This window comes from Nesoenas mayeri (genome assembly GCF_963082525.1).
Source record: "Nesoenas mayeri genome assembly, chromosome: 16".
NCBI lineage: Eukaryota > Metazoa > Chordata > Aves > Columbiformes > Columbidae > Nesoenas > Nesoenas mayeri.
The window spans coordinates 6448544-6474555 of NC_137562.1; the positions used below are offsets into that span (position 1 = coordinate 6448544).

The 26012-nt window shown below is 39.5% G+C and overlaps 1 protein-coding gene across 3 annotated transcripts; it reads right to left on the reverse strand.

Moving 5' to 3' along the window:
• Window positions 1-414: 414 nt before the first annotated feature.
• On the reverse strand, window positions 415-25879 carry LOC308046525 (serine/threonine-protein phosphatase 4 regulatory subunit 1-like). 3 transcript variants are annotated; one of them, XM_080354424.1, is made up of 22 exons: window positions 25769-25879; window positions 25608-25652; window positions 20920-21052; window positions 20453-20559; window positions 19755-19897; window positions 19121-19267; window positions 16370-16477; window positions 15158-15223; window positions 14441-14599; window positions 13777-13970; window positions 13012-13436; window positions 12468-12700; window positions 11395-11487; window positions 10688-10873; window positions 10241-10402; window positions 9706-9806; window positions 8433-8553; window positions 8155-8289; window positions 7244-7385; window positions 6237-6353; window positions 2604-2708; window positions 415-463 (listed from the first exon to the last, which is right to left on the reverse strand). In XM_080354424.1, exons 1-21 carry the CDS (start codon window positions 25773-25775, stop codon window positions 2677-2679), a joined length of 2856 nt encoding a protein of 951 aa, XP_080210550.1. In that variant the 5' UTR covers window positions 25776-25879; the 3' UTR covers window positions 415-463; window positions 2604-2676. The 3 variants fall into 3 exon arrangements, with proteins under 3 accessions (XP_080210550.1, XP_080210549.1, XP_080210551.1); XM_080354423.1 differs by lacking the exons at window positions 415-463; window positions 2604-2708 and having other exon boundaries at window positions 3270-6353; XM_080354425.1 differs by lacking the exons at window positions 415-463; window positions 2604-2708; window positions 15158-15223 and having other exon boundaries at window positions 3270-6353.
• Between the last annotated feature and the right edge of the window lie 133 nt (window positions 25880-26012).

The window sequence follows — 26012 nt, forward strand, 5'->3', positions numbered from 1 at the left end:
GTCTCAATGTGACAAGGCACAGGAGGGGAGGCAATGCCACCTGCGGGCCACAGCGTACAATTCCTTTCTGAAGGCAGCTGCAGTTTGCTCCAGACACATCTAATCAGTGGAATTAACAACCTGCCTACTGAACAAATGCTCCAGCCCTTTGCTCATACACAACTGGACATTCCTTGTTCCATTCAGGGGGACGTTGCTGTGGCCATTCCCTTTGTTCTGGGAATCACTGCAAGATGACACCGTGATTCAGAGACAAGCTCCGAGGAAGCCAGGCTCAAAACGCTGGATTGAAGGGAGCACTGTCAGAGAAGGCAGGATTTCCTCCTCACTCTTCAGTGCTCACTTTGCATGATTTAAAAAAGCAGTTAACCAATGTCCTTTCATTAACAAATGTCCTTTCATTCAGGACAATCGAGTAAGCTCAGCCAGCCCAAAGAACTGCCCATTGTGCAAATGCAGGTTTCTGGGGAAAGAAGAAAGAAGGCTTATTTAGTTACAAAGCAACAAAAAAAGCCCAAATATCAGAGCCACAGAACTGGTGCTCACAACTCCTGTTGTATTTTAGTGGCTGATAAAGCACTGCACAGAACTGGTAAAAATTAAGCTTTTCTAGATACAATAACAATAAATAAAAGAGTGAAATGAAAATCAGAAATCCTGTTTTCCCATATGAATTTCTCCAACACCAGAAGTCATTACACTTAGCAAGAACAGTGGTTTTCATTGTCTCCAAATCTACGTCAGAACCGATGTGTTGAATACACATGGCGAGGCCATTTGGGTAAAATTCTGTGGCCTGAGTAGGCAGAGGGTGGAATGCTGTGCAGTCTCAGCCAGGTAACAATTGTTCTGCCTCAGAATATTACTGTCTCAGGAGAAAACTTGACAGTTTCAACATGACCGGTGTGGCTGGCAACAAACTGCCATGAAAGCTCACTGTGCTACCCACTCCTTTTCCTGCCCCAGTCCCAGTAACTCTGCCTATGGCGCGGTGCCCCAGCTGCAGAATGGACACAAACTCTATCAAAAGAGTAGGCTGATTCTTTATAGGTATTAACATCTCTTATTCATACTCAGAGGATACATAAATCACTCCGAGATCATGTAAATAATACCTACTTGTTCCTTATTCTTCTGCCCCATCTTGATTCTCTAACAATGCTTATTCATAGAATCCCCTTGGATGAAACATTAATTTGGGTTTTCCTTTCATACAGTTATTAAGCACCATAAAAATCTTACAGAAACTGTTTCTCTTTGTAATCCCTGTACTTCTAAGTTTGTTGGAAGAAGACCCAAGTTTTTGGGGAAAACTAACAAAGAGACAGCACTGGCCATGTAAGCCCAGGTTCCTTAGCAGCTAGGTGAGACTTTGGGCCTTAATTCCAGCAGACAACTCATAAACCTAGGCTGCCTCAGGAAACAGTCCTGTACCACATTCTTTTCCAGAAGGAGCGTTGGTTTTTTTTTTTCCTCTTTTTTTGCAATAAAGCCAAACATATGAGTTCTGAAGTGTTGCTGAGAGGCCTCTTAGGAACAATTTTCAGGTGCCTCATGCTGCTGTTCTTCCTGAGAAATCATTTCCATGTTGGGCTACATCTTCCACAGTGCACCATGGTTTTCTCATCTAGTAAGTGGAAGCACTTTATTACAGCAGCTGTACGGTTATTTCTTGATTTTTTTTTTCTCTTTTATTTGAAAAATCAGCAGTGTCAAACTTCTTTCTCTGGAACTCCTACTCCAATATATCTTTCATTTCAAAGGGGACCGCTTGCTTTTGTTGCACATCCTTCTATTTTGTACTCTACACTGAGAAGAATCTTCACCACACAGGGAACTCAAAACATGGAGAAAAAACTACACCAAGCCGCCAGTCCAATTTGCCCAATACCAAAACACAAGCCATTTGTGGCATGAGGCAGAGGAGCTGCTTGCCAACAAACCACAACACTACAAGAGATAATGGAAGGCAGCAAAGAACCCTGCAGTGCCCATTTGCAGTGGCCAGGGAAATGCGGAGGAACAGAATGCGATTAGCCAGGCTGGAGTTTGGCCAGGGAAGCAGAGATAATGGCTCTTCATAAAAGGTGCCAAAGGATATTTCATGACCACATCGGTTCAGGCCTGAAGGTTTACAGTACAAATCAGCTCGAGTACCTCGTGTTTCTGCTGAGACAATACTCCAGCCCTAAATCTAGAAAGCAGCATTACTCTTTATCAAAGCTTTTTCTTCTATACAAATCAAAGCTTTCTTACTAATTGGACTTGAGAGGATCACAAACTCAACGTGTCTGTAAGTGAGCACCATATACAGTGGATGAAACAGGGAACGTCTGCCGATTCGTGACTTTGGTACTGTCACACATCGAGTCCCATTCTTACTCTGGAATCAGTATGGCCAGAGGAGGATGGACTACAGTAAATACCCAAAGTTGCCTGCATTCTATGTTCCTGTTTTCTTTGTTTAAGTCTAGATCTCAATCTACAAGCTTAGTCTAACGTGTTAATAAAAAGATCATATGGCTGTTTGTGTTTCCAGTTTACTACATAGCAGCTTGTGGACAGGCTTTCCTGGGGGTGCAGGGACTGTTTATTCTCCTCACCTTTTCATCAGCCAATATCCTGCAGAGAAGAGAGGGGAGGTCAGGAATTCTTTTGCAGCATCTGGCAGTTGTTCTACAGCACAGGATGGAGCAGCCAGGGAGTGTCTGAAACAGCCAAAAGGGTGATTGCAGCAGCAGAAGATAGAGAAGACTCTTGAGATTAGAAGCAAAACTACCCAGCCAGGTGTTGATTATTCATTCCCATCCCCACTCCCCAGGGCCTAAAAACTACATGGAGTTAATTAATGTAGGATGTCTGAGAGCAACACCACACTGAACAAAACAGTTCAGAATGTCCTCCCAGGCTAAAGTTTGGAGAGGGAGGGATTTAAGATAAAGATCCAATGTCACTCTCACCCAGCATACACAAGTTCCCCTTCATTTAAGTATATGTTGTTAGAGTTCCAGTTCCAACAGAACCATTTCAGTTGTGAAGCACTTTTGGCACACTCACATCAAGGAGAAAGTGCAGGAAGAGCAACTGCAAGTCTCTGCGCATCTAATGGAGTTTTTACTGCCCAGTATGATGAATTTCCACACACAATCCTGGTTTGAGAGATGACAGTGTTTACACCCTGTGGAGGCCCTTCATTACCCAAAAGAATACACTCACACCCAACAAAAGCCAGTTACCACAAAGTTGGTTTATAAAACAGTCACAGGATTTATTGAGATAAATACAAAGTTACATAGATTCTCTCTTCTGACACAGGAATGACACTTCCAGAGTGTCCCCACAGAACTGGGCTCTAAACACCTCTGCACAGACAGAACCGCCGCTACATATCGGTCACACAGACCCCAGCCGCTCCGAATTCCGAGCAACATGACTAACACGCTCTGGCTTCCAAGCGCTTGATCATTTCCTACAGCATCCAAGCAATATTGCACCCACTAACGTTATGTTCATGTTCCTTCACTAGATATGTTTAAAAGTTATATTCTTACTGCTGTTGTGAAAGTGGATCAACTACTTAACTTTGTTCCATCTGGCTTTTAAAATACTTTTTTTTGCATAATTTAAACAACCCAGAGAACTGTACCTGAACACACCGCTCTACTCATCATTGCATACCTTTGGCTAGTACAAGACAAAGTGCGGTCTTTAGTCGTGCTGAAATCATTTCTAGTTTAAAACTAAAAAGACAAACCTTATAGAGGGTAAATGTGTTTAACAGACCTGCACACTGCCTATAAAAAAACCACCCCGAAACTATGATGTCCACCTGTTAGCGCATGCAGCTGTAGAGTTGTAACTAAAGCTTTTAAGCGTTCTACTGAAATCATATAATTTAAACCAGAAATGATTTCTGGAGCCAGAGAAGTACCAAAATAGTGTTCAAACCAAGTAACTTTGTTTAGACTTTTAGTCAACTTTTCTAGCTGGTGGCTTACTGCTTACACATATCCCAATGAAAATCTCTAGTGAACACTAACCAAACATGCTAAAACATACAGAAGCTTGTGTTTTCCAGTGGATTATTGCAAGTAAATGTAACTATTTAAGACTATCTGACAAACAAACCTGCATTGGGTTAAATTTCAAAGTATTTAATTTATATACAGTACATTTCAAACATACTTACATATACACACACTTAAAATTGTTCAGTGCTGAGAAATTTAATAAATTGAGAATAGAAAAACAAAAGTAAAACCTTGTGAAATAGGCCTTAGAAAATCTGAACTGTTAGAAAATATCAGTATAATGCCAGCATTAGAAAAAGATATTAGAACTAGAAAAAATTAATTTCAAAGGTCTTCTTGTTAAGAAATGCAATCATAAAAAGTCTGTACTGAAGAAACATTAGTTTTAAATTATAAAAAAATCGTAAAAAATGAAATGTAGAATGTTGCAGAGTTTACAGAGCTTACACTGCCTGCTCTAACAGCAGTGGTATAATTCTGCCTGGAACTCCCAAAACACATTTTGTGATTTCACAAGGAAACAATTTATTACAAATACTGTACATATTATAATACAAGAACAGTTAAACAAACTTATACAAAACTGAGCCCTCCAAAAATACAGAACCCAGCCGAGGAACCTACCTGCGGTATTGCAGATAAGCCAACTTGGAAACAAAACAAGAACGAAAAAGTGACCTTCCCCATGTGAACCACTTAGTGTAACAGTGAAATACGGGGAAATATTTACACAGGTCTATTTATGATAAAGTATTGTGTTCGCAGACAAAGTAACTGTTATTACACAAAACCATTTCTTTAGTATTTAAACATCAATCTTTGAACGGGACAAAGTTCCAATCCACAATCTAAAAAAGTAAGATCATTTATCCTCCAGGCCACACATTATCTGCAGATCTGGGACACAGCAGCAGACAGGACCCACCAAAAAAATATTAGCTTTATAATTCTTCAAACTGATCACAAGTTATCTGATTTTGCTAACAGAACCATGTTCTAGCTGAATATTCTTTCTCTCTTCCAAAACACCTGCTTAAATACACAGATGTCCTACTTAAGCTTCAGGATCTCCGTAACCTTCATTTACTGTTTGTCCCTGTCCTTACAATCAACACAAGTTATAGAGCAACAAATTGCATCACCACCTTTCCTCTGAACATCCGTTATTTGGGGTTTTTCAGAATTTAGAGGGCCTTTGTTTCTTTGGAACAAACTAGCAGGCTCTTCAGGATTTGGACCAGTTAAAGGATGTTGTTTTTTTTTAAATGAGGTGTGTAAAACAAACAAGTGAAAACTTAAGCCTGTAAAATTCTGTAATATCCTTCTGCAGGTACAGCACCCACTGCAGGAAGTGAATCCCTGAATAGCTTCCATGCAGAGAACTCTGCTGGGGCAGAATAAGCAACTGTCACTTTGGGAAATTCACTCTCTACCTACCAGTACCAGAGCCAGCATAACTAAACCAGACATGGGAACGCCTGTAAGGATACAGCTCAGAAATAACAAATCAATAGAAAAGTCACAGTATACAAAGAACATTGAGCTGTGCTTTGAAAAATATCACATCATGTTAAGTAAAAATGAACCATGCCTTAATTGTAGCAGAGTAACTACTTTATAAAATGAAATGATTTTTGAGCTTTTTTCTGCTGATACAGAATTAAGTTCATAATTTTTCGTTAAAATTCAAAATTATTCACATATATACACTTTTTTCACTTAAAACGCAATACTTGAAACCATACAAAAATGATAGTAAAAATGAAGAAAAGAATCTTTGTGTAAGTTTCCTGTAATCAGGTTTTAAGATTTAGAAACAATTTTAAGCTACAGCAGACTGCTCTACTACTGGAAATTTTTTGTAAAAAATGAAATGTGAATTCAAGTTATACTGGAACATTGTGTACGGTGTAACGCTTTAAGTATTGTATTGTAACACATTAAGTATTATATGCAATACTTAACCCACATTTACAAAAAAAAAACCACCTTAAGTAATTACTCACACATATCAGACAAATAAATGAACATCATAACTTTTCTCACAGACCCTTCCCAGCTCTAGTAGGTAAGAAAAACGTTCTTATTTGTCTACATTATTCGTACTAACCGCGAACATAAGGTGAGTAACCATTCTGATGTTCAGTGTTTACTGCAGAACAAGACATTAGTTTTGTTTTTCAAGGGTAGTATTGTCCATATTACCCTGTTTTAGTTTTATGGTGGCAAAGAAGGACACATCTTGATCTCTGTCAGATTGAAGGGCTAGAATGGTCTCTTCTGCAGCTTCCAGATGAGGATTGCCAACACTTTTAAAATAAGCTAGAATAAGGGGAGAAAAAGACAATATTAATCAAAGCCAAAAGAATAAACCCTAGGAGTTAAGTAGTGCAGAAATACAGAGGATTCCAGAAACATCTGGGGTGGCTCATCTGATTTCTAGGCTCCTTAGAGAAACTACAGCAAGCTAAGGAAGCTCACAGAGAAGGAGAAATATGCTGCTTCTTACTCATCTTATTAGTTACTTAAGTATTTCTAAGATAAACTCTTTTTGCTGAGCCCTAAATAGAAGTGTATCAACCAGTAACAGCGAGCGCAGAAAGCTGCCTCTGTACAATGCTTTACAAAACATTCTCCATACTTCATTCTGAAAAAAAAATAGTAGAGGAGATTTCTGTGCATCTTCCTTTGGATAACCACAGATAAGCTGAATTTTTGCTTTGAAGGAACTGTAATACAGGACACTGCAGCAGCACACAAAATGACATCCCTTCCTGGTACAGCTGGGAGCTTAAGACTAAAACGGCAAAGGAAGACACTTCAGAAAGAACCCAAAGACGATAAATTCATTAACGAAACGGTTTGAAAAGTATCAAAATGATCTCAAGTGACATCACCCGGCCCGCAGCGCCTCGCGCTCAAACCACGGACGCCACCGCCCCCTAGCGGATGAATCAGGACACTCGTTTGGTGCTCGATACCGGTTTGGGCACTTGGAGATGATGCTTCAAGAGCTGCTGCAGCAAACACAGCCCTGCACCTGCACTCCTACACCTGAACTTAAACCCAGCATCCCGAGTTATAATTCTGTTTTGAGTATAGACAGAACCAAAAAGCCTTTCAGCAGCTGGGCCAATTATCAAGATCCGCACCAGCGGCAGAAAGAGCATTCGCCCAACGTTGGTTCTCCCAAAGGAAGCTGCTGCCCGCACCTTTCTCCAGCAGCGTCTGCCGCAGGGCCTTGGCGAGTAGGACCCTCACGTTTGGCACAGGATCAGAAGCCAGACTCAAAAGACTGGGGAGTAAGTGTTCAACAAACTGCTCAACAGGCATACATTCTTCTTCTACTACAGCCTGCAGGAGAAACACAGTACACGAGAAAGCAAGATTTCTGTTAAAAATACAGTATTTGCCATGCCTTTCCATCTTGTCCTTTATTTGACCTAATTAAAACAGTCACTGTTGAACTCTGAACAAATGCACTCTATTGTGGTGAAATAAGCACAACCTTGAAAACACTGGTATGAAAACATGTCTTACCGTTCTGAATTTTGGCTGAGGATGATCCAACAAGAGTAGGTAACTTACTTTCAGCTCTACTTGAGGAAATCCTGCTCTCTTGCCTGTCATCACCCTTTTACCTTCCAACATTCAACCCCTGCTCCTCATTGCTAGTAAAGTAGCAGTTTTGTTTTGGAACAGGGAAGGTAAGTGGAAATAAAGAGGGAAACAGTTCCCGGCATGTAGCACCTGTCGGCAGTTTGAAGAGCTCTTGTGAACCTTTATCTGAGCATGTCAAAGTTCCACCAAATGCATCTCTGTTTAAGGACTTAATTCTTGACTTTTCTACTGGGACAGCAGAAACTACAAGGATCAGCTATTTCAGCTGGAGGCACACAACAAAACAAGGAGCACAGTTTCAAAACTGGATGGTCACATGCCCCTATTGAGACCAGACCAACTCTGCCACTGTCTTTTATCAACCCATAGAACCATGGAACCCAAATAATTACGAAAAAAAACCCCCTTGAGTCCAAATTTTGGTTTTGCCCACGTTGCTGAAAAGCCTCAAAATGGCTCAAAATTAAACGAACACACTGAAACAGAGAGAAAATATTCCAACCTGACAAATGAAGGCAAAAGCTTGTCTTCCAACCCACTTGGAGCAGTGACGAAACCGCACTACAAGTTCATTAATGAAATTTAATCCCAGTGCATTTGCGTTGTTTGCGTAGAACTTCCGTAGTATCGCTACAACCTGTGAAGCACGGGAAGGGGAAAAGGAGGAGAAAAAAAGAAGATAATTTCATTTGTAGCCTTTAGAAAATTCAAAAAGCATCACTGCATTTGAATCCTACAAAAAGAGACCTCTCTTGCCAGGGAGTGAACTAAATCCCCTACCAGTTTGAAGGAGATCCACCGAACTTCTGAAACTTTATCGGAGCACAGGGTTAGTGCAATATGTCGTAAATAGTCATAGACTTCATTGGGACTGTAGAGCTCCAGTATCAGGATCAGCTGCCTGGAATACACAAAGTGATTAACTCCAGCAAGTGCAACACTAACCTGATCTGATTATATCATCTATTAAACATAGGGAAGGATCACTTGGAGCTTCAAAAATACCGTGGTTGTCACAAAGCACGTGAACAGTTTGTTCTTCTCTTTACACACATATTAAAGAGATACATGCTTTAATCCATCAAGAAGACCAAGAGAAACTTTTATCCAAACTAGATGTACCAGTAAATCAAAATTATCCCAAATAATAACAAAAGCTACCAACAGAAGTAGAATGAAAAAAGTTTTCTTAAAACTTCAGACCAATATCCTGCACATTCTCAAAGTAAAAATGAAACATTTACTTCGGTGTAGAAATCTGCATTTCAGAAAATGGTTTGTATCACCAAACTCATTCTATCCCCAGCACTGCCAGTGTGTAACCAGCAACCGCGCGCAAACCAGGCGCAGTGACGGTCTCCACTAGGTGTCAGGGAACCGCTGCACAACGTTCTGCCACCCCAGTGACAACTAGTTTGTTGTGCCAAACTGCAAAGGGAGAGTGAATCCTCCATAGCCCAAACAAAGCATCGAAATAAACATGAAGGTCAGATTTTAGCTGCAAATGATTCCTACAAATATTCTTTGGGTGTTTCGAACATCAACAGGCCTTGAAAAAGAATTGTGGGATGTTACTCTTATCTCCATTATACACCCAGTCATATGAAAATAGCAAATGAATAAACTCATTTTTTGAGAAACGGTTTTTAGTTTGATACACATTAGAAAAATCACTCCGTACATGTATTTCGCCAATTTTTACAAGGCAGTCTAGAAATGAATAAAATTTGAAACCGCACTGCATAGTATCTATCAGATTGTCTTATTTTGTAAGGGGCAAGTGAACCACATCTCCATTTAGTATAATCATGTATAAGTTTCATTCACAGCTGATTACAAGGCAACTTGCCAAATAAAGACCAAAACAAACAAACCCATACCAAACCCCCTCAAAAAAAACTCTCAACAGCCAGTAGCTTTTAAGTTCAATTACTTAATAAAGAACAGTCGTAACCTTTCAGGTCCTAATTAGGGTGTAACCTCTGAATGCAATTACCTATTTCAGAGTTATTAACATAGATTAAAAAAATCAAAAGTTAACAAAATGACATACTCTGCCAGCTCGTAACGAAACCTCCAGTTCCTGCTGTTATCAGTCACCACAAATTCTTGAAGTTGGTAAAGATACTCCCGCCTTTTGTCTGCATGAAGTAACTAAAGAAAAAACATTATTAGTATAAAACTGATAAAATTCAATACTTGCAGTTCTCTGGTGGATTAGTCTATTTACACCTATCTGCATTTTTCTACTTGAAAGCAAGGGATTATTCACAAGAGGCTTACTAAAAATTGCCCGCAATCAATCAAATGCCTGGACACGCAAAACTGATATCCAAAAAATAGATTAAGTCACCACTTCTGCAAGAACACCCGTCAAAGCATTATCTCTGGGCATACGACTGAGCAGTTGTGGTATGAGACAGAAGAGGAAGGACCTTAAACAAGCAATAGACACACACACAAAATGGCAGTATTGCACAAAACTAAACGTGTAAATAGATACTGATCCATGCACTTCTCATAAAAAACTCTTAATGCAATGGAGTCAGAAAAAAATTATCTTAAGAAATTAAATTACACTTTCCTACCTTCAGAAAATCATATAGGTGTTTAAGGACGCCAATACGCACTTCATCCAGATCTTTCAAGAATCCATTGAAAATTGGCACCAGATCAGCAGCCGTTAGCTGATCCCCCAGAATCACGGCTAACTCATGTATGGAGAAAGCGAGTGTCCGACGGACCTTCCACTGCAAACAGTTTGAGAAGGGAACTAGATTAGGGACCATAACTGAAATAAAGAAGCTGTTGAACTACACATGTATGAGGATCGAGAGAGCAAAAGAAGCAGGGCTAGCTACGTAACAGTAGAATACTTAAATCAGAGCTTACAAATAAGATTAAAATCTTGAATTTTATCTTTTTAGTGCACATTTAATCCCTTATAAGAAAGCATATGATGTTATAACTTCAGCGCAACAAACTAAACCGAAAAACTACTCAGAGTTCTGATTTATCAATCTTTTTTTCCTTACCTGTACATCTGAAGCCAGTGTCTCATATGTGTCTTTCAGGCAGTGCCAGTTCTGCCTGCCCAGCGTTAAAGCCACCCCAGGCAGACTATATGCACAGTGTTTGGCGATTTCAGTATCAACCGTCTGGGCTCGAGCTGGGTCAGTCATTGACAGGTACTGGTCTAATAAAGGCTGAGGTATGATATCCTATAGAGAGACAGCACATCAGCAAAACATGCTTTCCTTTATTTTAAGATCAGAAAGAACATAGGCCTTTTGTGCTACAGTATTCTTCTGCTCCTAAGCATCTGGCAGCTAAACAGACAGTGGCAAGACATGGCTTCTGTGGGCTGGCTTTACAACATGTAAACGACCCCTGTGGTTCTCTGTCCTCTCATTAGGACACAGCAGTCAGCAATGAACAGTAACTACTACTTTTCAAGATGTTGCATCAAACCAAACTGAAAATTTCTTCTTTGCTGAAGACAAACAGTAAATCCAGTGAGAAAACAGTATCGTCAGTGCCTACCTTGGTTGCACAGATTGCCTCTAAAGCACCAAAAAGGCAACAGAATTTCTCTAGCTTTCCCATTTAAAATAGGGTTCTCCTCAAATACGCACAACATTTTTTCACCTTCTGCAACTGATCAACTGCAAAAGCTATCACTGCATTAAAGTTTAACTGTATCCAGTATTCCACTAAAGCAGTTAGATGCTATTTTAATCACCTGTAATTTTGACTTGTCATCTTCAAATGGCGGATTATTTTCTTGCTCGCTCTTTAGAAGTACAGTGGTTCCTCCATGTTGTTCCTCTGAGTCCTGTAAAAGTACGTACTGGCTAGTTAAATGAATTAGACTTACTGCTGTTTGGGACATTTCAAAGCATCACACAACAGAACAGCCTTTTACAGGTAAAGCCTTAGTGTGTTCATGCAAGTACACAAAGAGTTGTATAAATACTGTTAAGATTGTAGCAGCAACTAGGGGAATGGTAACTAGATTTCTAAAACATTTAACTTACCACAATAAACCCAATATTCATCTAGATTTTGGATGGTTACTTTTACTACACTCTTAAATAGCATTTCTTCTTGGCATGAATTTAAATGATATTAAACAAGACAGGTTAGCAGTTACACCAAGTCAATCAATACCATAGATAAAAGAAAATTATTTCAGAACATACTGCTAGAAACTCCAGAGCCTACCAAATTATGAAGCATACACCTCTCCCCAGAAGAATTATACGGCTTAAAAGACGACAAACATATAAGGTTAAAGTTCACACAATATTTTACATTTTTGTTTGTTCAAGTTGTGAGATTTTTGTTCCTAGACAAGGAGAGCTTTTCTTTATATTTCACAATAAGCTCCAGCAACATTAAGAATAGTGCAAACAGTTCTTTTTACTCTTATCTATATATTATAATCATGAAATAGTAACCAGGAACTGTCTATGTGTCACCACCTGATTCAGCTTCCTGTTTGGAGATGAAAGACTAATTTTAGATTCATTACGGGAAGAGGTGAGACTGTGCTTGGTACATTTCATATGAAAAAAAAAAAATGACAAGACAACTCCAAAACTTTAATTCTTAAGTAAGTTTTGTGCAAACAGAAATAACAGCCCTCAATGGCTTTTTTTTACTTAAAATGAGTAGCGTATGATCGTTACGGTGTAGTGGTATTCAAAGGCTTTAGATCAGAAGTGGGTCAGTTATGCCAGAAACTACATGAACACACACTGAACTTGAGCTGCTAAGAATTAATTTCAGACATGGAGCACAATGGACACTTACTGTGCTTTTCAGCATACTGGTGGTAGACTGGTCACTGATGTGATCCTGAGAGGGCGGGGATGAAAGTGTGTCTTCTTCCACCTGTTTGCAGGTAGCATCTGAAACAGCCATTTCATCTGAAATAGTTTTGTTCTGAAGTTTGCCACTGCTTTCTTCCATTTTTTTGGTCTCGTAATCACCAACAGAATCAAACTGAGCAGCTCTGAGAGCAGCAGACAACACTTGGACCTGAGCTGTATAAAGCAAAAGATGACAATTTAGTCTCCCTACTGCTCTTAAAAGCATTAGTGAATTAAGCTGAAAAGATAAAGAGAAGCCCAGAGGTTTTTTTTTCTAAGCTGTTTCTTATGCAAACAGGAGCTAGGAACACTTCCCAAACGTTCTAGAAATCATTCCGGTCTTGTGAAAAAGAGGTGTATCATTTACTACTCATGGAGTCTCATCACCTTATGAACACCACGTCAATTGAAACACAGTCAACGGGTTTGTAAAGGCCAGGAAAAAACCTGCTCAAAGGAAAAATGATTTATTGTTGGAGTCTCACCTTGAACATCTGGATCATCCATGTGCTCCTGTAAGCTTTCTAGAACTTTTCTTATTTCACTACTAGCAACACAGTTATTACATGGCCCAGAACAGCTGTCTTTGTGCTTTTCAGTCTTGAACTGAAGCAACTCCAGATCCTGACTTATATCAGGCAGAGGAGGGCGCCAGTACAGAAAAGTATTAAACAGGTCCTCAGAAGACTGTAGCTCTGAGTTTGTTCCAGGAAAACAGTTGTCCTTAGTGACTTCTGTGACACCAGCAGCAACTTTGTCACCCTGAGATAACTGAGACACATCTTCTCCAGGACTGGTGCAACAATCTGAACTTTCTTCATTTATGTTCTCAACTGAGAGCTCTGTATTGACTTCAGCTGAAGCCTCCTCAGTCGCTGGTTCTGGTTTGATTTCCATTGGTTGTTCTGAACTGGTAACAGACACACAGTTATCCAAACAAGACTTGAAGTACTCTGTCACGACAGCTTTCAGTGAAATACTTCATAAAAGATGGCAGCTTATTTTTTCTGCAGAAAGACAATCTACATTATCACTATGCTCTACTTCACCAGTTTTCCCTTTACCCGCCTATGAAACCAAAGTGAATTTTTCAATCACGTGGCTACACTCTGACACGTGTGACCTCACTCTTCATACCTTTTCTGGAACTATATTCTCAAGCTGAGAAGTTTGTTTTTAGCCCTGAACAGCAATCAAAAGAATTATCTTGTTTCTTCCCCTTTCCACCACACCTTTCCCAATGATTTTACCTGGACAACGTAGTGTTTGTACTGGAGGATGTTAAAGTTATACTGCTGCTTAGCTGACAAGAACTGGAATTCACATCTTGTGTTGATGGTCGGATACTCAGTGTCCCATCTTCTCGAATGTAAAGACCAGCACTTGAAGGGTTTGCAAAGGTAGAAATAAATGGGCCAAGAGACTGAAAAGCAGCCTGACGAACCTGTGACAGTACAAAGACAGGATTCATGCTGAAAAATAAAAATCTGGTTCGATTTTTTAGTAAGAATCAATTGATTCTTACTAAGGCAGCTTCATTTAATACTAATTATCAACTACCAAATAAGTGACACCTAAGCAAAGGGTATTAGAGTATTAAGCATGTATCTATACAATCATAGTAAGATTTTTAAAGTTATAAATTTGAAGGACACTGTCTACTTCAATTAATACCTTTAACACAAGCAACCTATTCTCAGAAGAGTGTTTACACTTACAGCAAAGTGTTGACAGAAATTCCAAGTAGTAAGAGAGAAAAAATAAGACACTATCTTATATTAGAAGAAATTGTATTTTAGTAGGTTAGACTCCAATCCCAGCAAATTTACTTCAGAGAACTTCCACAGCACACTTGCCCATTATTTGTGTATGATCTGCCTGGGAAGATCATCAATTACAGAGGGAGTCACTTACCCATCTGCAGGTGTCACTAATGAGACTGATGAACAGCGGGGACAGTTTGCTTCTGCGAACTTCTGGAGATGTGGTGTAAGACACTGCCATAAAGCATTCAGCACACGCTTTTCTCATTCCCCAAACACTATCAGAACAGAGTTCAAAGAACTTGGGGATCTGCCAAAAGTAAGCAAAACCAAGATTAAAGACTAAACAAAGACTGTTGCAACTTTCTATCAAGGTATTTATTTGGAAACTGGAGACAACAGTAACTTGGAATAAAATGAGTGAAGAACAGAAGAAATAGAGAGAGGTTAAAAACATGCATTAACTTAAGAAATGGGGAAAAAAAACCTGTCTGCCACTTAATTCACTAGGATTTTACGTATAACTACAATATATGCACTAGGAAAAGATAGAAGGCATTATTAATGGCCTATTTTTCCCGAAATTGTAAATTGACTGATTATCTAGTGCAGGGGAAAAAGAGTCAGTAATTCTGAAGTGTGTGTGTGTATTTTTATGTATGCCGTCAATTACATTTGCAAAACAAGAACTTTCCATTTCTATCTATTCTTGGGTTTGCTATATAATTGCAACCAAAGCCTCAGCCAAATCAATTTACAAAAAATGTATGCACACTGATTCATTTACAGAGAAGACAAAAGAACTCATTATTAAACTTTGTGAACTGAGAAATACCAGTCTTGTGAATGGATTTTGATATTTACGTACCAGCAGTCTTTCTGTGGCTTCTTGCCCAACTGCATTACAAATGTCACCAAAATTAGCTGCACAAATCTAAGAAATAAATAAAAGCCATAAATAACATTCTGGCTCTTTCAAGTGCATTAGTTTTATTATCAACTTCACCATGCATTATTGATCCCATGTAACAGCTGCACTTGCTTGGCTATTCAAATTTCAGCCATGTAACAACCACCTGTAATATTAACTCATACTGAACAAAGACTCTTTAGAGGAAGCTTCCAGAAGCCACATGCCTTTGAAATCAATAGTAATGAAGGTTTCTGCATGAAGAGCATCATCTACCTCAGCAACCATTAAAAGGCAGTAATAAGCCTACTTGACAGCTTAAATTACTTTGAACAGCAGCTGTCAAAACCAAAGTAGACTAAAATATGATACTAGGGTCAGGACTTAGGTGTACTGACAGAACTATCTTTGCTATGGCTGAGACCGGCTTAAGTACTCTGCTGAAGTAAAGTTTAATTAAGGTCTCAAGTTAGTGTCATTTACAGTACATTGCAAATAATACAAATAAGGCAAAAGGGACATTCCCTCATGTTGGAAAAAAGAGGCTGCCTAAATCAGAAATCAGTTAATATAGGACCATATTAATTTAGTCATTCTATAGGCTTATTTAGAAGGCTATAATGCAGCTCAAATCCCAACAAGTGCAGCTTATGTTAAGGACCAAGCTGAGGCTCTGAATGACCCTTAAGCCTACTAAAATATTTTAAAACTTCTTATGCAACAAGTTCCCTTTTGTACTCAAATATGAACCAAAATAAGTCCTACAATTTTAGGATTTCTCCTTTCAGTACTACCAGATTTTCATTTTTTTTATTAAAGGAACGGTGTCTCAAGTATCTATTGCTTTTGAATTTCTGGCTTTGAAATAAGATGGTGGAGATGAGGTGACTTGTTTGCATCCTATAATCAAGCATGGTAGCTTAAAAAAATGCTGTGCAAAACTATTAATGTGCAAGATCAGTTTAACTGCGAAAACAAAGCTATTCACTAAGGACTGTTATTGATTTCTTTACTGAACTACAGAAACTATAACCACGCCAATAAATTAAAACTACTCTTCCATACTCTTTCAAAGTTAACCAGCTAAAGTTATGACTAAATTATTCAGGAAGGCATTTGAACAGCAACAAAATTCATTTTTAAGTAGTTTAAGGTTGAAAACACACCAACCTTTCGGACTTGGAACAACTTCCCATCACTGCACAGTTCACAGAAACGAGGAAGCAGCATGTGCTCAACTGTTGTTCTGCTCAACATAGAAGCCATTTTACAGATTATCTAAAAAAAAATAAATCAGGAAGTGGATATGCATAATGAAAACAAAACTATAAAGCTTGCACACACAGCCAAATACTCCTAAAAATTACTTCCAAGAGCAAGAGAGCAACGACCATCAAACAGATTTAACCACTACACATTGTCTTTTCATACACTTGTTTTATGTGAAGAATAACCATAATTCTTATTTAAAATCATTCTATGCCATTCTGCCTGAATACAGTATTTCTGATTATTGTATTTTTTTATTCAGTTAAATAGACTTTCATTAATAAGCACATTTTCTAGGTGTTTTACGGTGTGGCATACACTGGTATTTTGTGTGGAGAAGAGACAGAAGTTCCCTTGCACTAGCCAACATACGAAATCACAATCTTTAAGAATATTAGAAATATCTCAGGCTTAAGCATATGAGTCCCTTGGCTTTAACAGGACTGTTCAGACACTTAAAAACATGCACAGTCCCAGCTCTTTATAGGCTTAGACAACATGGTAAAACAAAAGCTTGCAGTACAACAGAAAATTGAGAGGAACACCAACTAGCTATGCATGTGAGCTAATGCAGACTTCACAGGAAGCATCCTCGGAAATTTAATGAAATAACATCACAGAACAATTAATGAAAAGTAGTAACATGATCATGAACTTTGCTTTCTCTGAGGAACTGTCATTTTCAACTACCACTACAAATCACGTTTCTGCTCTGAAAAATCTGGTGCTTTGGATAGTATGTTTCCTTTCAGCTCCCACTTTCTCAAATAATTAGCTATAATTCTTATATTTTCAACACTAAAACAGTGCTCTCATGTACCTTTCTACTCAACTGTTCTGCCTGCAGCATCAGGAGTTTAATGCTTACACTAGTGGTGTCAGATTAACAGTGCTCATTTTGCTATTTTTATTAAAATAAATAAATCAATAAATAACTGAAGCTTCCAACCTCCACAAAAACAAGCTTTACTCCTGAAAACATTTGCCTTCCTAATAGAATGCTAAATAAGAACTAAGAAAGACACCATTCAAGGACTTTCCTACTAATTTTCAGGCTCCTAAAAGGCATCTGCTGCTCAGTGGTCACCCTGGAAAACTGCCTCAGCAACACCCAACTCCCAAACGAGGAAAAGGAAAATCTAGCTGGTCAAACTATTTTACAGGTCAGGTGTCAGATATCCATGCTGAAATGTAATTACACACCAGCACTCTTCTGTGGAGTCAACTGATTTCTTGAAAGTGAGTAGGGAATGTCTTTTTTCAAAACATTTACAAAGTAAGATCAGGTCATCATTCATACTTCTCCAACATTATTGTGCAACCTGGTAGTGCAAACGTAAAGAAACTGTAAAGCACTTCATTGACGCAGAAACCCAAATTTATCTCCTTCTCGCACAAAAGGTACAGGACCTAGAGAAAGCCTACCCAAAGTACCTCCACACTTAGCCAAAGGCATTCATAAGTAGCGCTCAGTACATCAGCAGTCAGGACAACCTTGAATGACCTATTAGAGAGCAGCATAGGGGAAAGGGACCTGGGGGTCCTGGTGGACAGCAGGATGACCATGAGCCAGCACTGGGCCCTTGTGGCCAGGAAGGCCAATGGTACCTGGGGTGGATTAGAAGGGGGGTGTTTAGTAGGTCGAGGGAGGTTCTCCTGCCCCTCTACTCTGCCCTGGTGAGACCACATCTGGAATATTGTGTCCAGTTGTGGCCCCTCAGTTCCAGAAGGACAGGGAAGTGCTGGAGAGAGTCCAGCACAGGGCAACAGAGATGCTGAAGGGAGTGGAGCATCTCCCGTGTGAGGAAAGGCTGAGGGAGCTGGGGCTCTGGAGGTTGGAGAAGAGGAGACTGAGGGGTGACCTCATTAATGTTTACAAGTATGTAAAGGGTGAGTGTCAGGAGGATGGAGCCAGGCTCTTCTTGGTGACAACCAATGATAGGACGAGGGGTAATGGGTTCAAATTGGAACACAAGAGGTTCCACTTAAATTTGAGAAGAAACCTCTTCTCAGTAACAGAACACTGGAACAGGCTGCCAAGAAGGGTTGTGGAGTCTCCTACTCTGGAGACATTCAAAACCCACCTGGACACCTTCCTGTGTAGCCTCATCTAAGTGTTCCTGCTCTGGCAGGGGGATTGGACTAGATGATCTTTTGAGGTCCCTTCCAATCCCTAACATTCTGTGATTCTTCTTCAGTTCAGTTAAGATCATTTTTATCATCTCAATATGGTGCATCAAGTCCTGACCTTGCTCAAATCCTTTGAGAATTCACATTATTTCGGTGGCGCTCAACACTACAAACAACTAAGAAATCTACAGATTCAAGGCTAAACAGATTAGCACCTTTAAGCTTCAATTGTGTCACAACAGCGGTTTCTCAATTCACAACAGAGTGACTAACAAGCAGAGAAGGAATAGACCAAACTGAAATAGTAATGTTCTAGAAAGTTTAAGTTCAATTATTATGTAAAACTCTCAGGACGCTCAGAATGCAAGTTCAATTTTTATTTTCTGGGTTTTATGCTCACGGAAATCTCACACAAAGTCGTTATATTCTAGTAGAGCTATCTAATAGGCACTGCTAAAAGACAGGGAACAAAAGTGACTGAAAAATGGTTTAAAATACAATATTTCTTCCAAATTCACTTACATTCACAGCTTCCACCTTGTATTCATCATCACTGTCAGGAGCAGAGAGGTCCAACAGAATTGGACACACCTTATTTTCAATGTCACTCTGAGAAACGAGATCTTGTTCTAGCAGAATAAGCAGTGCTTCTTGACCTGCCTTTCTAACCTATTCATATGAACAAAGAAAACAAGTATATCATTATAAAAAAATTTAGTGATCTGAGAACCACTAATAGTATGTTTTCAGTGAAGACACAGGTACAAGTTAAAAACAAAGACAGCAGCACAAAAAGCCTCTGGTTTAACAACATAAGGAATTCATAATACTGAAGTTTAATATAACCATTAGATTTCTTTCATCAAATTCTGATTAAAAGCAAAGAAAACGAAGTAGAAGACAACAGTTATAAGTCACGACTCCTGGAACAGACTGTGTCAACATGCTGCCAGATAAATCCTGTAGATTTCCCTTTATCTGCTAACAAAAGTATTTTTATATATATATATATATTCAGGCCTCCCTAGCAAAGTGTGCTGAATCACACATGGTATCAACCAACACAGACTCTCCTATTATCTTCTTCTCATGCCTCAAATTCACTGAACCACACAATTCTTCAGCAATTCAATTCACATAGTCTGATTTTTCTTACCTGATTGTTAACATCTGTGAGGTATCTTACTACTATGGGCATAAGGTATTCAAAAAATGCTGTTGGGAATTTTGGTCGACTTTCTTGCAGAAAAATAGCAATAGGAGGTATTTGTTCCATCAGCTCTGTACGTACAGTTGGCTCTAGTAATAAAAACAAAGTCAAAACTACATCGGTAAATACAAAATTAAGATCAAGAACCTTAAGAAAAAGGCAGTGCTTTTTGTACTTAATCTTTCACCACAGAAAAAAATGAATATACTCAAAACATACAAAATATCACAACTGAGACTTTATTCTTAAAGGAAAGGTGAATAAAAATAGAACAGCATTGTATTCATCATCACAGTCCAGAGACTTGGGATCAGCAGGAATGTATGCACATAAAGCATTAAAGCATACAATTGTTCCATGCAACATACACCACACATTCAGATGTAATGAACTGCTTAAAAATATTACTTCGGGCCTCATGCTAATTAAGAGGCTTTCATTTATACACCTCCCATACAAAAAAGTTCACAGAGAAAAAATTTGTCATTTTCACTGACAGATATTGCTGTTAGATAATTTCATTTCTTTAGTTCAGTCATTGCTTTCTCAAAGTTGAAAGTTATTGCCTTCTATAATGCAGCTTATGTAAAATAAGTTAATAAAACAAAAACAAAACCCCAACAAAACAAAACAAACTTTCAAACCTGCATCTTCAGAGAGTCTGACTACTATTTCCATTACAGTCAGGAAGTCTTCTTCATTACTACTGAAATCTCGAAAGACATCCAAAAGACCTCTGGCAATAATTTGCCTGTGGAGTGAACAACATATTAATTGCCTTAATATCCTGCCAATGACATGGAGATGTGATGCGAGGGGAATTTATCAAATCTAAATGAGAACCTTAAAAAAGATAAAGCTCTTCTTCAACCATTCAGGCATATCAGTTACACAGTTTCTCCACGTCCCAACAAAACAAAGATGGAGTTGAGAAATCTTATTCAGACAACCAGGAATGAAAACCTCTTTTTATGGAAATGTTATATAAAAGCTATTCAAACAGAAATAATACCAGGCGTGCGCTTAGAAGAATGGCAACAGAAGTTATGATACCTTAACATCCACAATGCTATCAGACTCAAGCTACCAAACATAGTTGTTGTGCCCATACCTGTTAAATATGTTATCACTGAATGCATATTTTTCTAGACGAGCCAGTGGAGTTAAATTATCCTGTCCAGGAATATCCAAGAATGCCGTTATCCTCATGCTATCGCAGTCTGGTCCATAATCTTCAAACCCAACTTGAAAGACAAGAAGAGTAGCCCCCAAAAAATATTAAAAAAAATAAATCCAAGAGTCAGCAAGAGTTGTTACAGTATAAAATACATTATATCAATAACTATTTCTTTTTAGAGCTATTCTCCAAAGGAAAATTATCTGTGCATCACTGGAAACTGCTTACAAAAACATCTTAGGTTGTACCTAATGAAGTCAGGAGCAACATTTGCACAAAGATCTGTAAATTCAAGCTTTGAAATTTAATTCAAGTGCCATAAAATCCTTGGCTTTTAACACATTTTACTTCACACTTTGAGCGGACTAACCACATGCACTATGAGTTAAGAGGGCTCAGCTGACAAAATGCATGCCAGAAACTCACAATTTCAAAAGGAAAAATCAGTCCCCTTAAAAGGAACAGAATTTTTAGCAATGCTAAAAAATTCTGAACTATATTGCTTTAAAACAGTAAATTCTTGAGACTGTTTCAGAGTTACCAAGGTATTTTTCTCACTGGAGTTACTGGGTCCTGTACTTCTAACTCAGACTGATAACCCTGGGAAAAAAATTGAACTTTACCTTACTTATGAACATATCGGGAGCTTTCTACTACAGCCCTATCAACTACAGACTTTCCCATGCAAATCTACTCTTTTCTAAAACTTGGTTGTATTTTCAGTTTGAGACTTTTAACCAAATATTACCATATCAAATTTCGCCCCACCAAGTCTTACAGTCACCTACTCCAATAACATGCACTTGATTACAGACTGCAGGCAAGAAGACTGTGAAGAGAAGAGGAAACGGGGTAACTACACTGCCAATTTTTTTGTAATCCTTCATCCTTAAAACAAACGCAGTGAAATAGCCTGCCTGCAACACAAATTCTCTCATTTCAGCAATGGATATACATACAGCAGCCAAAGCCACAGAAAGACTTGCACTAGGGTAGCTGGGTAGCTGATACTCCTGCTCTGGGTTTACAACTTTCCCAACCAAGCACTCCTAGAATTATACACACTCTATTCACATAAACAATATAGCAACTGTGATCATACTGAACTACATACAAATTGAACCAACACTGCTTCTCAGCAGCATGCAGTAGCCTCTCAAACCAGCGTATGTTCTGAGAGTGACATCCACTGAAAACAACAGGCCAGTTTCTGACTTGGCAGGACACAATATTAGATACTTAGATCAGTAAAGAAAGAACAAAACTGATAATAACTTGAAAGCACAACAACAAGCCAAACAGGCTGTATTTGAAACTGCACCTATGAGACTATAATCTGGGTATTGTAGGTTATGCCTCTACATGTAGAGACCCCCTCTCCTGGAGCAACAGAAAGGACATGGTGATTCCATGTGAAGAAACAGCAGAGCTCTGGCTAAGTAACTAAAACCAAAACAGGACTAGTTTCTTTTATAGCACCAGCTTCCCCTATTTGTGAAATGGGAACAACAAGAACACCATCCTCTCCCACTGACACGCTTGCATGTTAAATAAGTTTCTATGTAAAGTGCTATGTAACACCTATGTTCAGCATGCTGCTTTAATTAAAGAAATTAGAGCCCTTCCCAGTGTCACCCCAATCAGTACAAAGCTTTTGCACACCTTAAAGGAAAGCCTGTGTTACTTCATAATGCATTCTGAAACTGCCAGTGGGTTAAATTATGTCTGTATGTAATTCCACGATCTCTGACACTACAATTTCTTCAGAATTGAAGGGGCTGTACCTTAATCAGGATAATTAGGCTTCAGCTCTACCCTCACTCCTACTTCACCAGCTTTATATTACAAACACTCCCCTTTAAAGAACCCCTTAATCTGAGATCTGGCACAATGAACTTTGGCTCTAAACTACATTAATACCCATTATAAATCACTTCTATATTAAAAAGTCCTCATTTACCAAGAGGTACCAAGCCTCAGCTTTTACTCTACAGAAAAAAATTCTTAGATTTTACTACAGATTTTCCCCGAATTCAAAGGAGTCCCCCAGTCTCTCCATTTGTTTCAATGGAACTGATTTTCAATGTGCATAACACTATTTGACCAGTTTAGTTAAGTTAAACTCCAGTTCCAGCTATTTATTTCACTAAGGTTTTCCTAAAATGCACCATGAACTCTTTGCTAGACTAGCCACTGGACTAGCACAACGGTGTCTCAGTCTAGAAGGGACATCTGAACTGCTGTAAATACAAACAGAGAACACCTTTCAGTGAACTTAAATATTTTTAAATCATAAATTTTCAATAGTGCTCTAAAAACGCACATCTATTTACAAGCTTAGCCTGAAACTGATCATTTCTTTTACACAAATTTTAAGTGACCCATATAAAAAGCTTATTAATTACTGCTTATGAGTAAACTTTATCTGAACATTTTTATTAACCTCATGACTCAAACTAGAGTTTTGCCTACAGGCAAACTTCTTAATCAACTTACCAGACAAATCCGTTACTCACAATCTCAAGAGAACAGCCAAAAACTGAACACTACTGGAGAAAGAATACTTAACTCCTAGTGACTCTCACCTCTGGTTCAAGGCCAAGACCGTAACAGAACACTACAGGAAGTTTGCATCTATTTCCGCTGCTTGCACTTTACACACTTGGCAAACAGAGTGCAAATGACCCTAGTTTGGGTGTTTTTTTTCCCTTACTACAGAAAAGAAAAATCAGGAAAGGAACTGGGAGCAATTCGGAAAAACCCAATCAATTAAAATAGCTAAGCATTCATTAGCACCATTTGTTCGGGTTTTTGGGAGCTGTTTTTTAAAATTGGTGCAATGAAAGATATTTTCAACTCTTAAATAAGGTACTACAGCAACAACTGTTGCAGCTCTTTTGCTAGAGCAACCCTCTGCAGAACAGTCTTTAAATCAGCATATGCACATGGATATATATCAGCCAATTTCTTCTCACCTAAATCCTGTTCAACACATCCATACTTTCTGTCACATAAAGTGAAGACATTTACTTACTACAGTTAAGCAATAAATTTTAGTACCTCCTTTTAGGCAACTTCTTACAGTGTTATCAAAATTTTAAACACTTCGATATCAAATACGTGTATTTCAAGTACTATCCTCCACGCTTATTGCATTTTTTTCAGATTTCTAGCTTTTCAAACAGATAAGCCTATTAAGGAAGGAGGATGCTTTTTAATGACAGTTTTACATTCATTCTTTAAAACTCACACAGGTGCAATTTACCTGTATAAGAGAAATATTAAAGATATTACAAAATACAAACATAAACCAAAGAACTCTTACATGCACAATCTCCAAATTTATACATCACTTATATCACAAAATATCCCAACTTTCCTTCTAAAACTTAATCAAATTACAAATGACACACCATTTTTTGATACCTACTAGTGAAATGCAGAATCCTCAAAGACTGAGAGCAACACCTAAGAACTGCCACTAACAAAATCCCACAGAACAACCTCCCACCTGCAGAGGCAATGTCCCTGCACATCTTCCGTACAGAATACTTTAGATGTCACTGGTATCCTAACATTTCCCCTGGCATTCCTGAAGACCACCCTCTTCCTAAATTAGCTTCTTTATGCTAGATATCCACCTGTCACACATTTTCAAGTGCTATTAAACAATGATGGTTTTGTGGTACACATTCAGGTATCTGTTTTCATTTTTGTAATAGAAAAGTCAATCCACCCCATGTGTACAGCTGCTTTCTAAAGCAACACAAGTTCATATAATTATTAGTCAAATATTTATCTCCTTAAGTAACAGCTCTTCCCAAGCTGGCTGACAGGTGTTGAGCTGTGACACAGCTCTGCACTACAGCAGCTTCAGGTGGAACTGCTGTCTGGTCCAGGACCCGCTACACAGTACTTAAAACCTAAAATCACCGGCTTGTATTGGCAACTGGGCTACACGCAACGGCGGGTTTTCTTGTATTCCCACTGCCGAGGAGCAGGACCAGCACAGCAGCGCCCTTACCAGCCTCGACAGATTTAAGTCTTACCCGTTTGCACTACCACAGATAGGAAAACACTCGGCTACTCCAGGCTAATTTCCACGGACAACAACAATAGCGGTGCTAATTCCCTAAACCCCCGCCGGCCAGGCCCCTTTTCCCGCCCCAGCGACCCATCGCTGGCGGTGCTGTTCACACTGAATCCGGTCCAGCGGCCATTGGAAGCAGCGAGAATGGTCTCTGGGAAGGCCGGTTTCCAGACGCCGTCCCGGGCCTGCCCCCCCGTTTCTCCTTCCCCAGCGGGACGGCGGCTGCACCCCCCAAAAACCCCAGGTCAAGGGGCTGCTCGTCCTCGGAGGGCCCGGCCCGCCAGGCGGCAGCTGCGGGCGGGGGAACAAACCCGGTTCCCTGTCAGCACCGCGCTCAGCAGGGACACGAACACACTCCTAACTTGTGAGCCCTGGCGCCCTAGAAGCCTTCACCTACCAATACAAACAGCCTCAAAAATCCTCCCTTCGCCCTAACCCGGATAAAAACGCAGAGAGAAAAAGATAAGAGATAGAAGAATCCCCGAGTGGGAGAGGGCCTGAACAGGGTACAAAATAAAAAACAATTACTCACAATCATCTAAGTCATCCTGCAAATCCACAAAATACAAAGGGATCCCTACAAACAAAAACAGAAGAGAGATAGCGGGGGGTTGGTTTCGGAGGGCTACGGCGAGGACGGTGGCAGCCCCGGGTGAGCCGCCTCAGCGCCCCCCGCCCGCCAGCCCCACTTACCGGCCATCTTGGAATGGACATGGGCGAGGAAGAGGAGGGGAGCGGGAGGGCAAAGGGAGGAGCCGCCGGGACTTCCTGCCCCTGGGTCAACCCCTACGCAGCCGGAACGCCACCGGTTTAATAAACAGCCGCTGCCAGGGGGTGCGAATCGCCCCTCAGCTTTTCCGTGGCCTCCTGAGAGGGCAGACAAACCGCGGGGGGTGCGGTCAGGTGATCCGGCGGGCCGCCCAAGATGGCGCCGCGT

Excerpts from the sequence above, each read along its gene's own strand:
- LOC308046525 (XM_080354423.1), bottom strand. Across the intron at positions 20,560-20,919 it reads AGTGATAACATATTTAACAG|GCAAATTATTGCCAGAGGTC; the intron begins GTATGGGCACAA and ends TTCACTCCACAG. Across the intron at positions 7,386-8,154 it reads CTTTTGCCTTCATTTGTCAG|GCTGTAGTAGAAGAAGAATG; the intron begins GTTGGAATATTT and ends TTTCTCCTGCAG.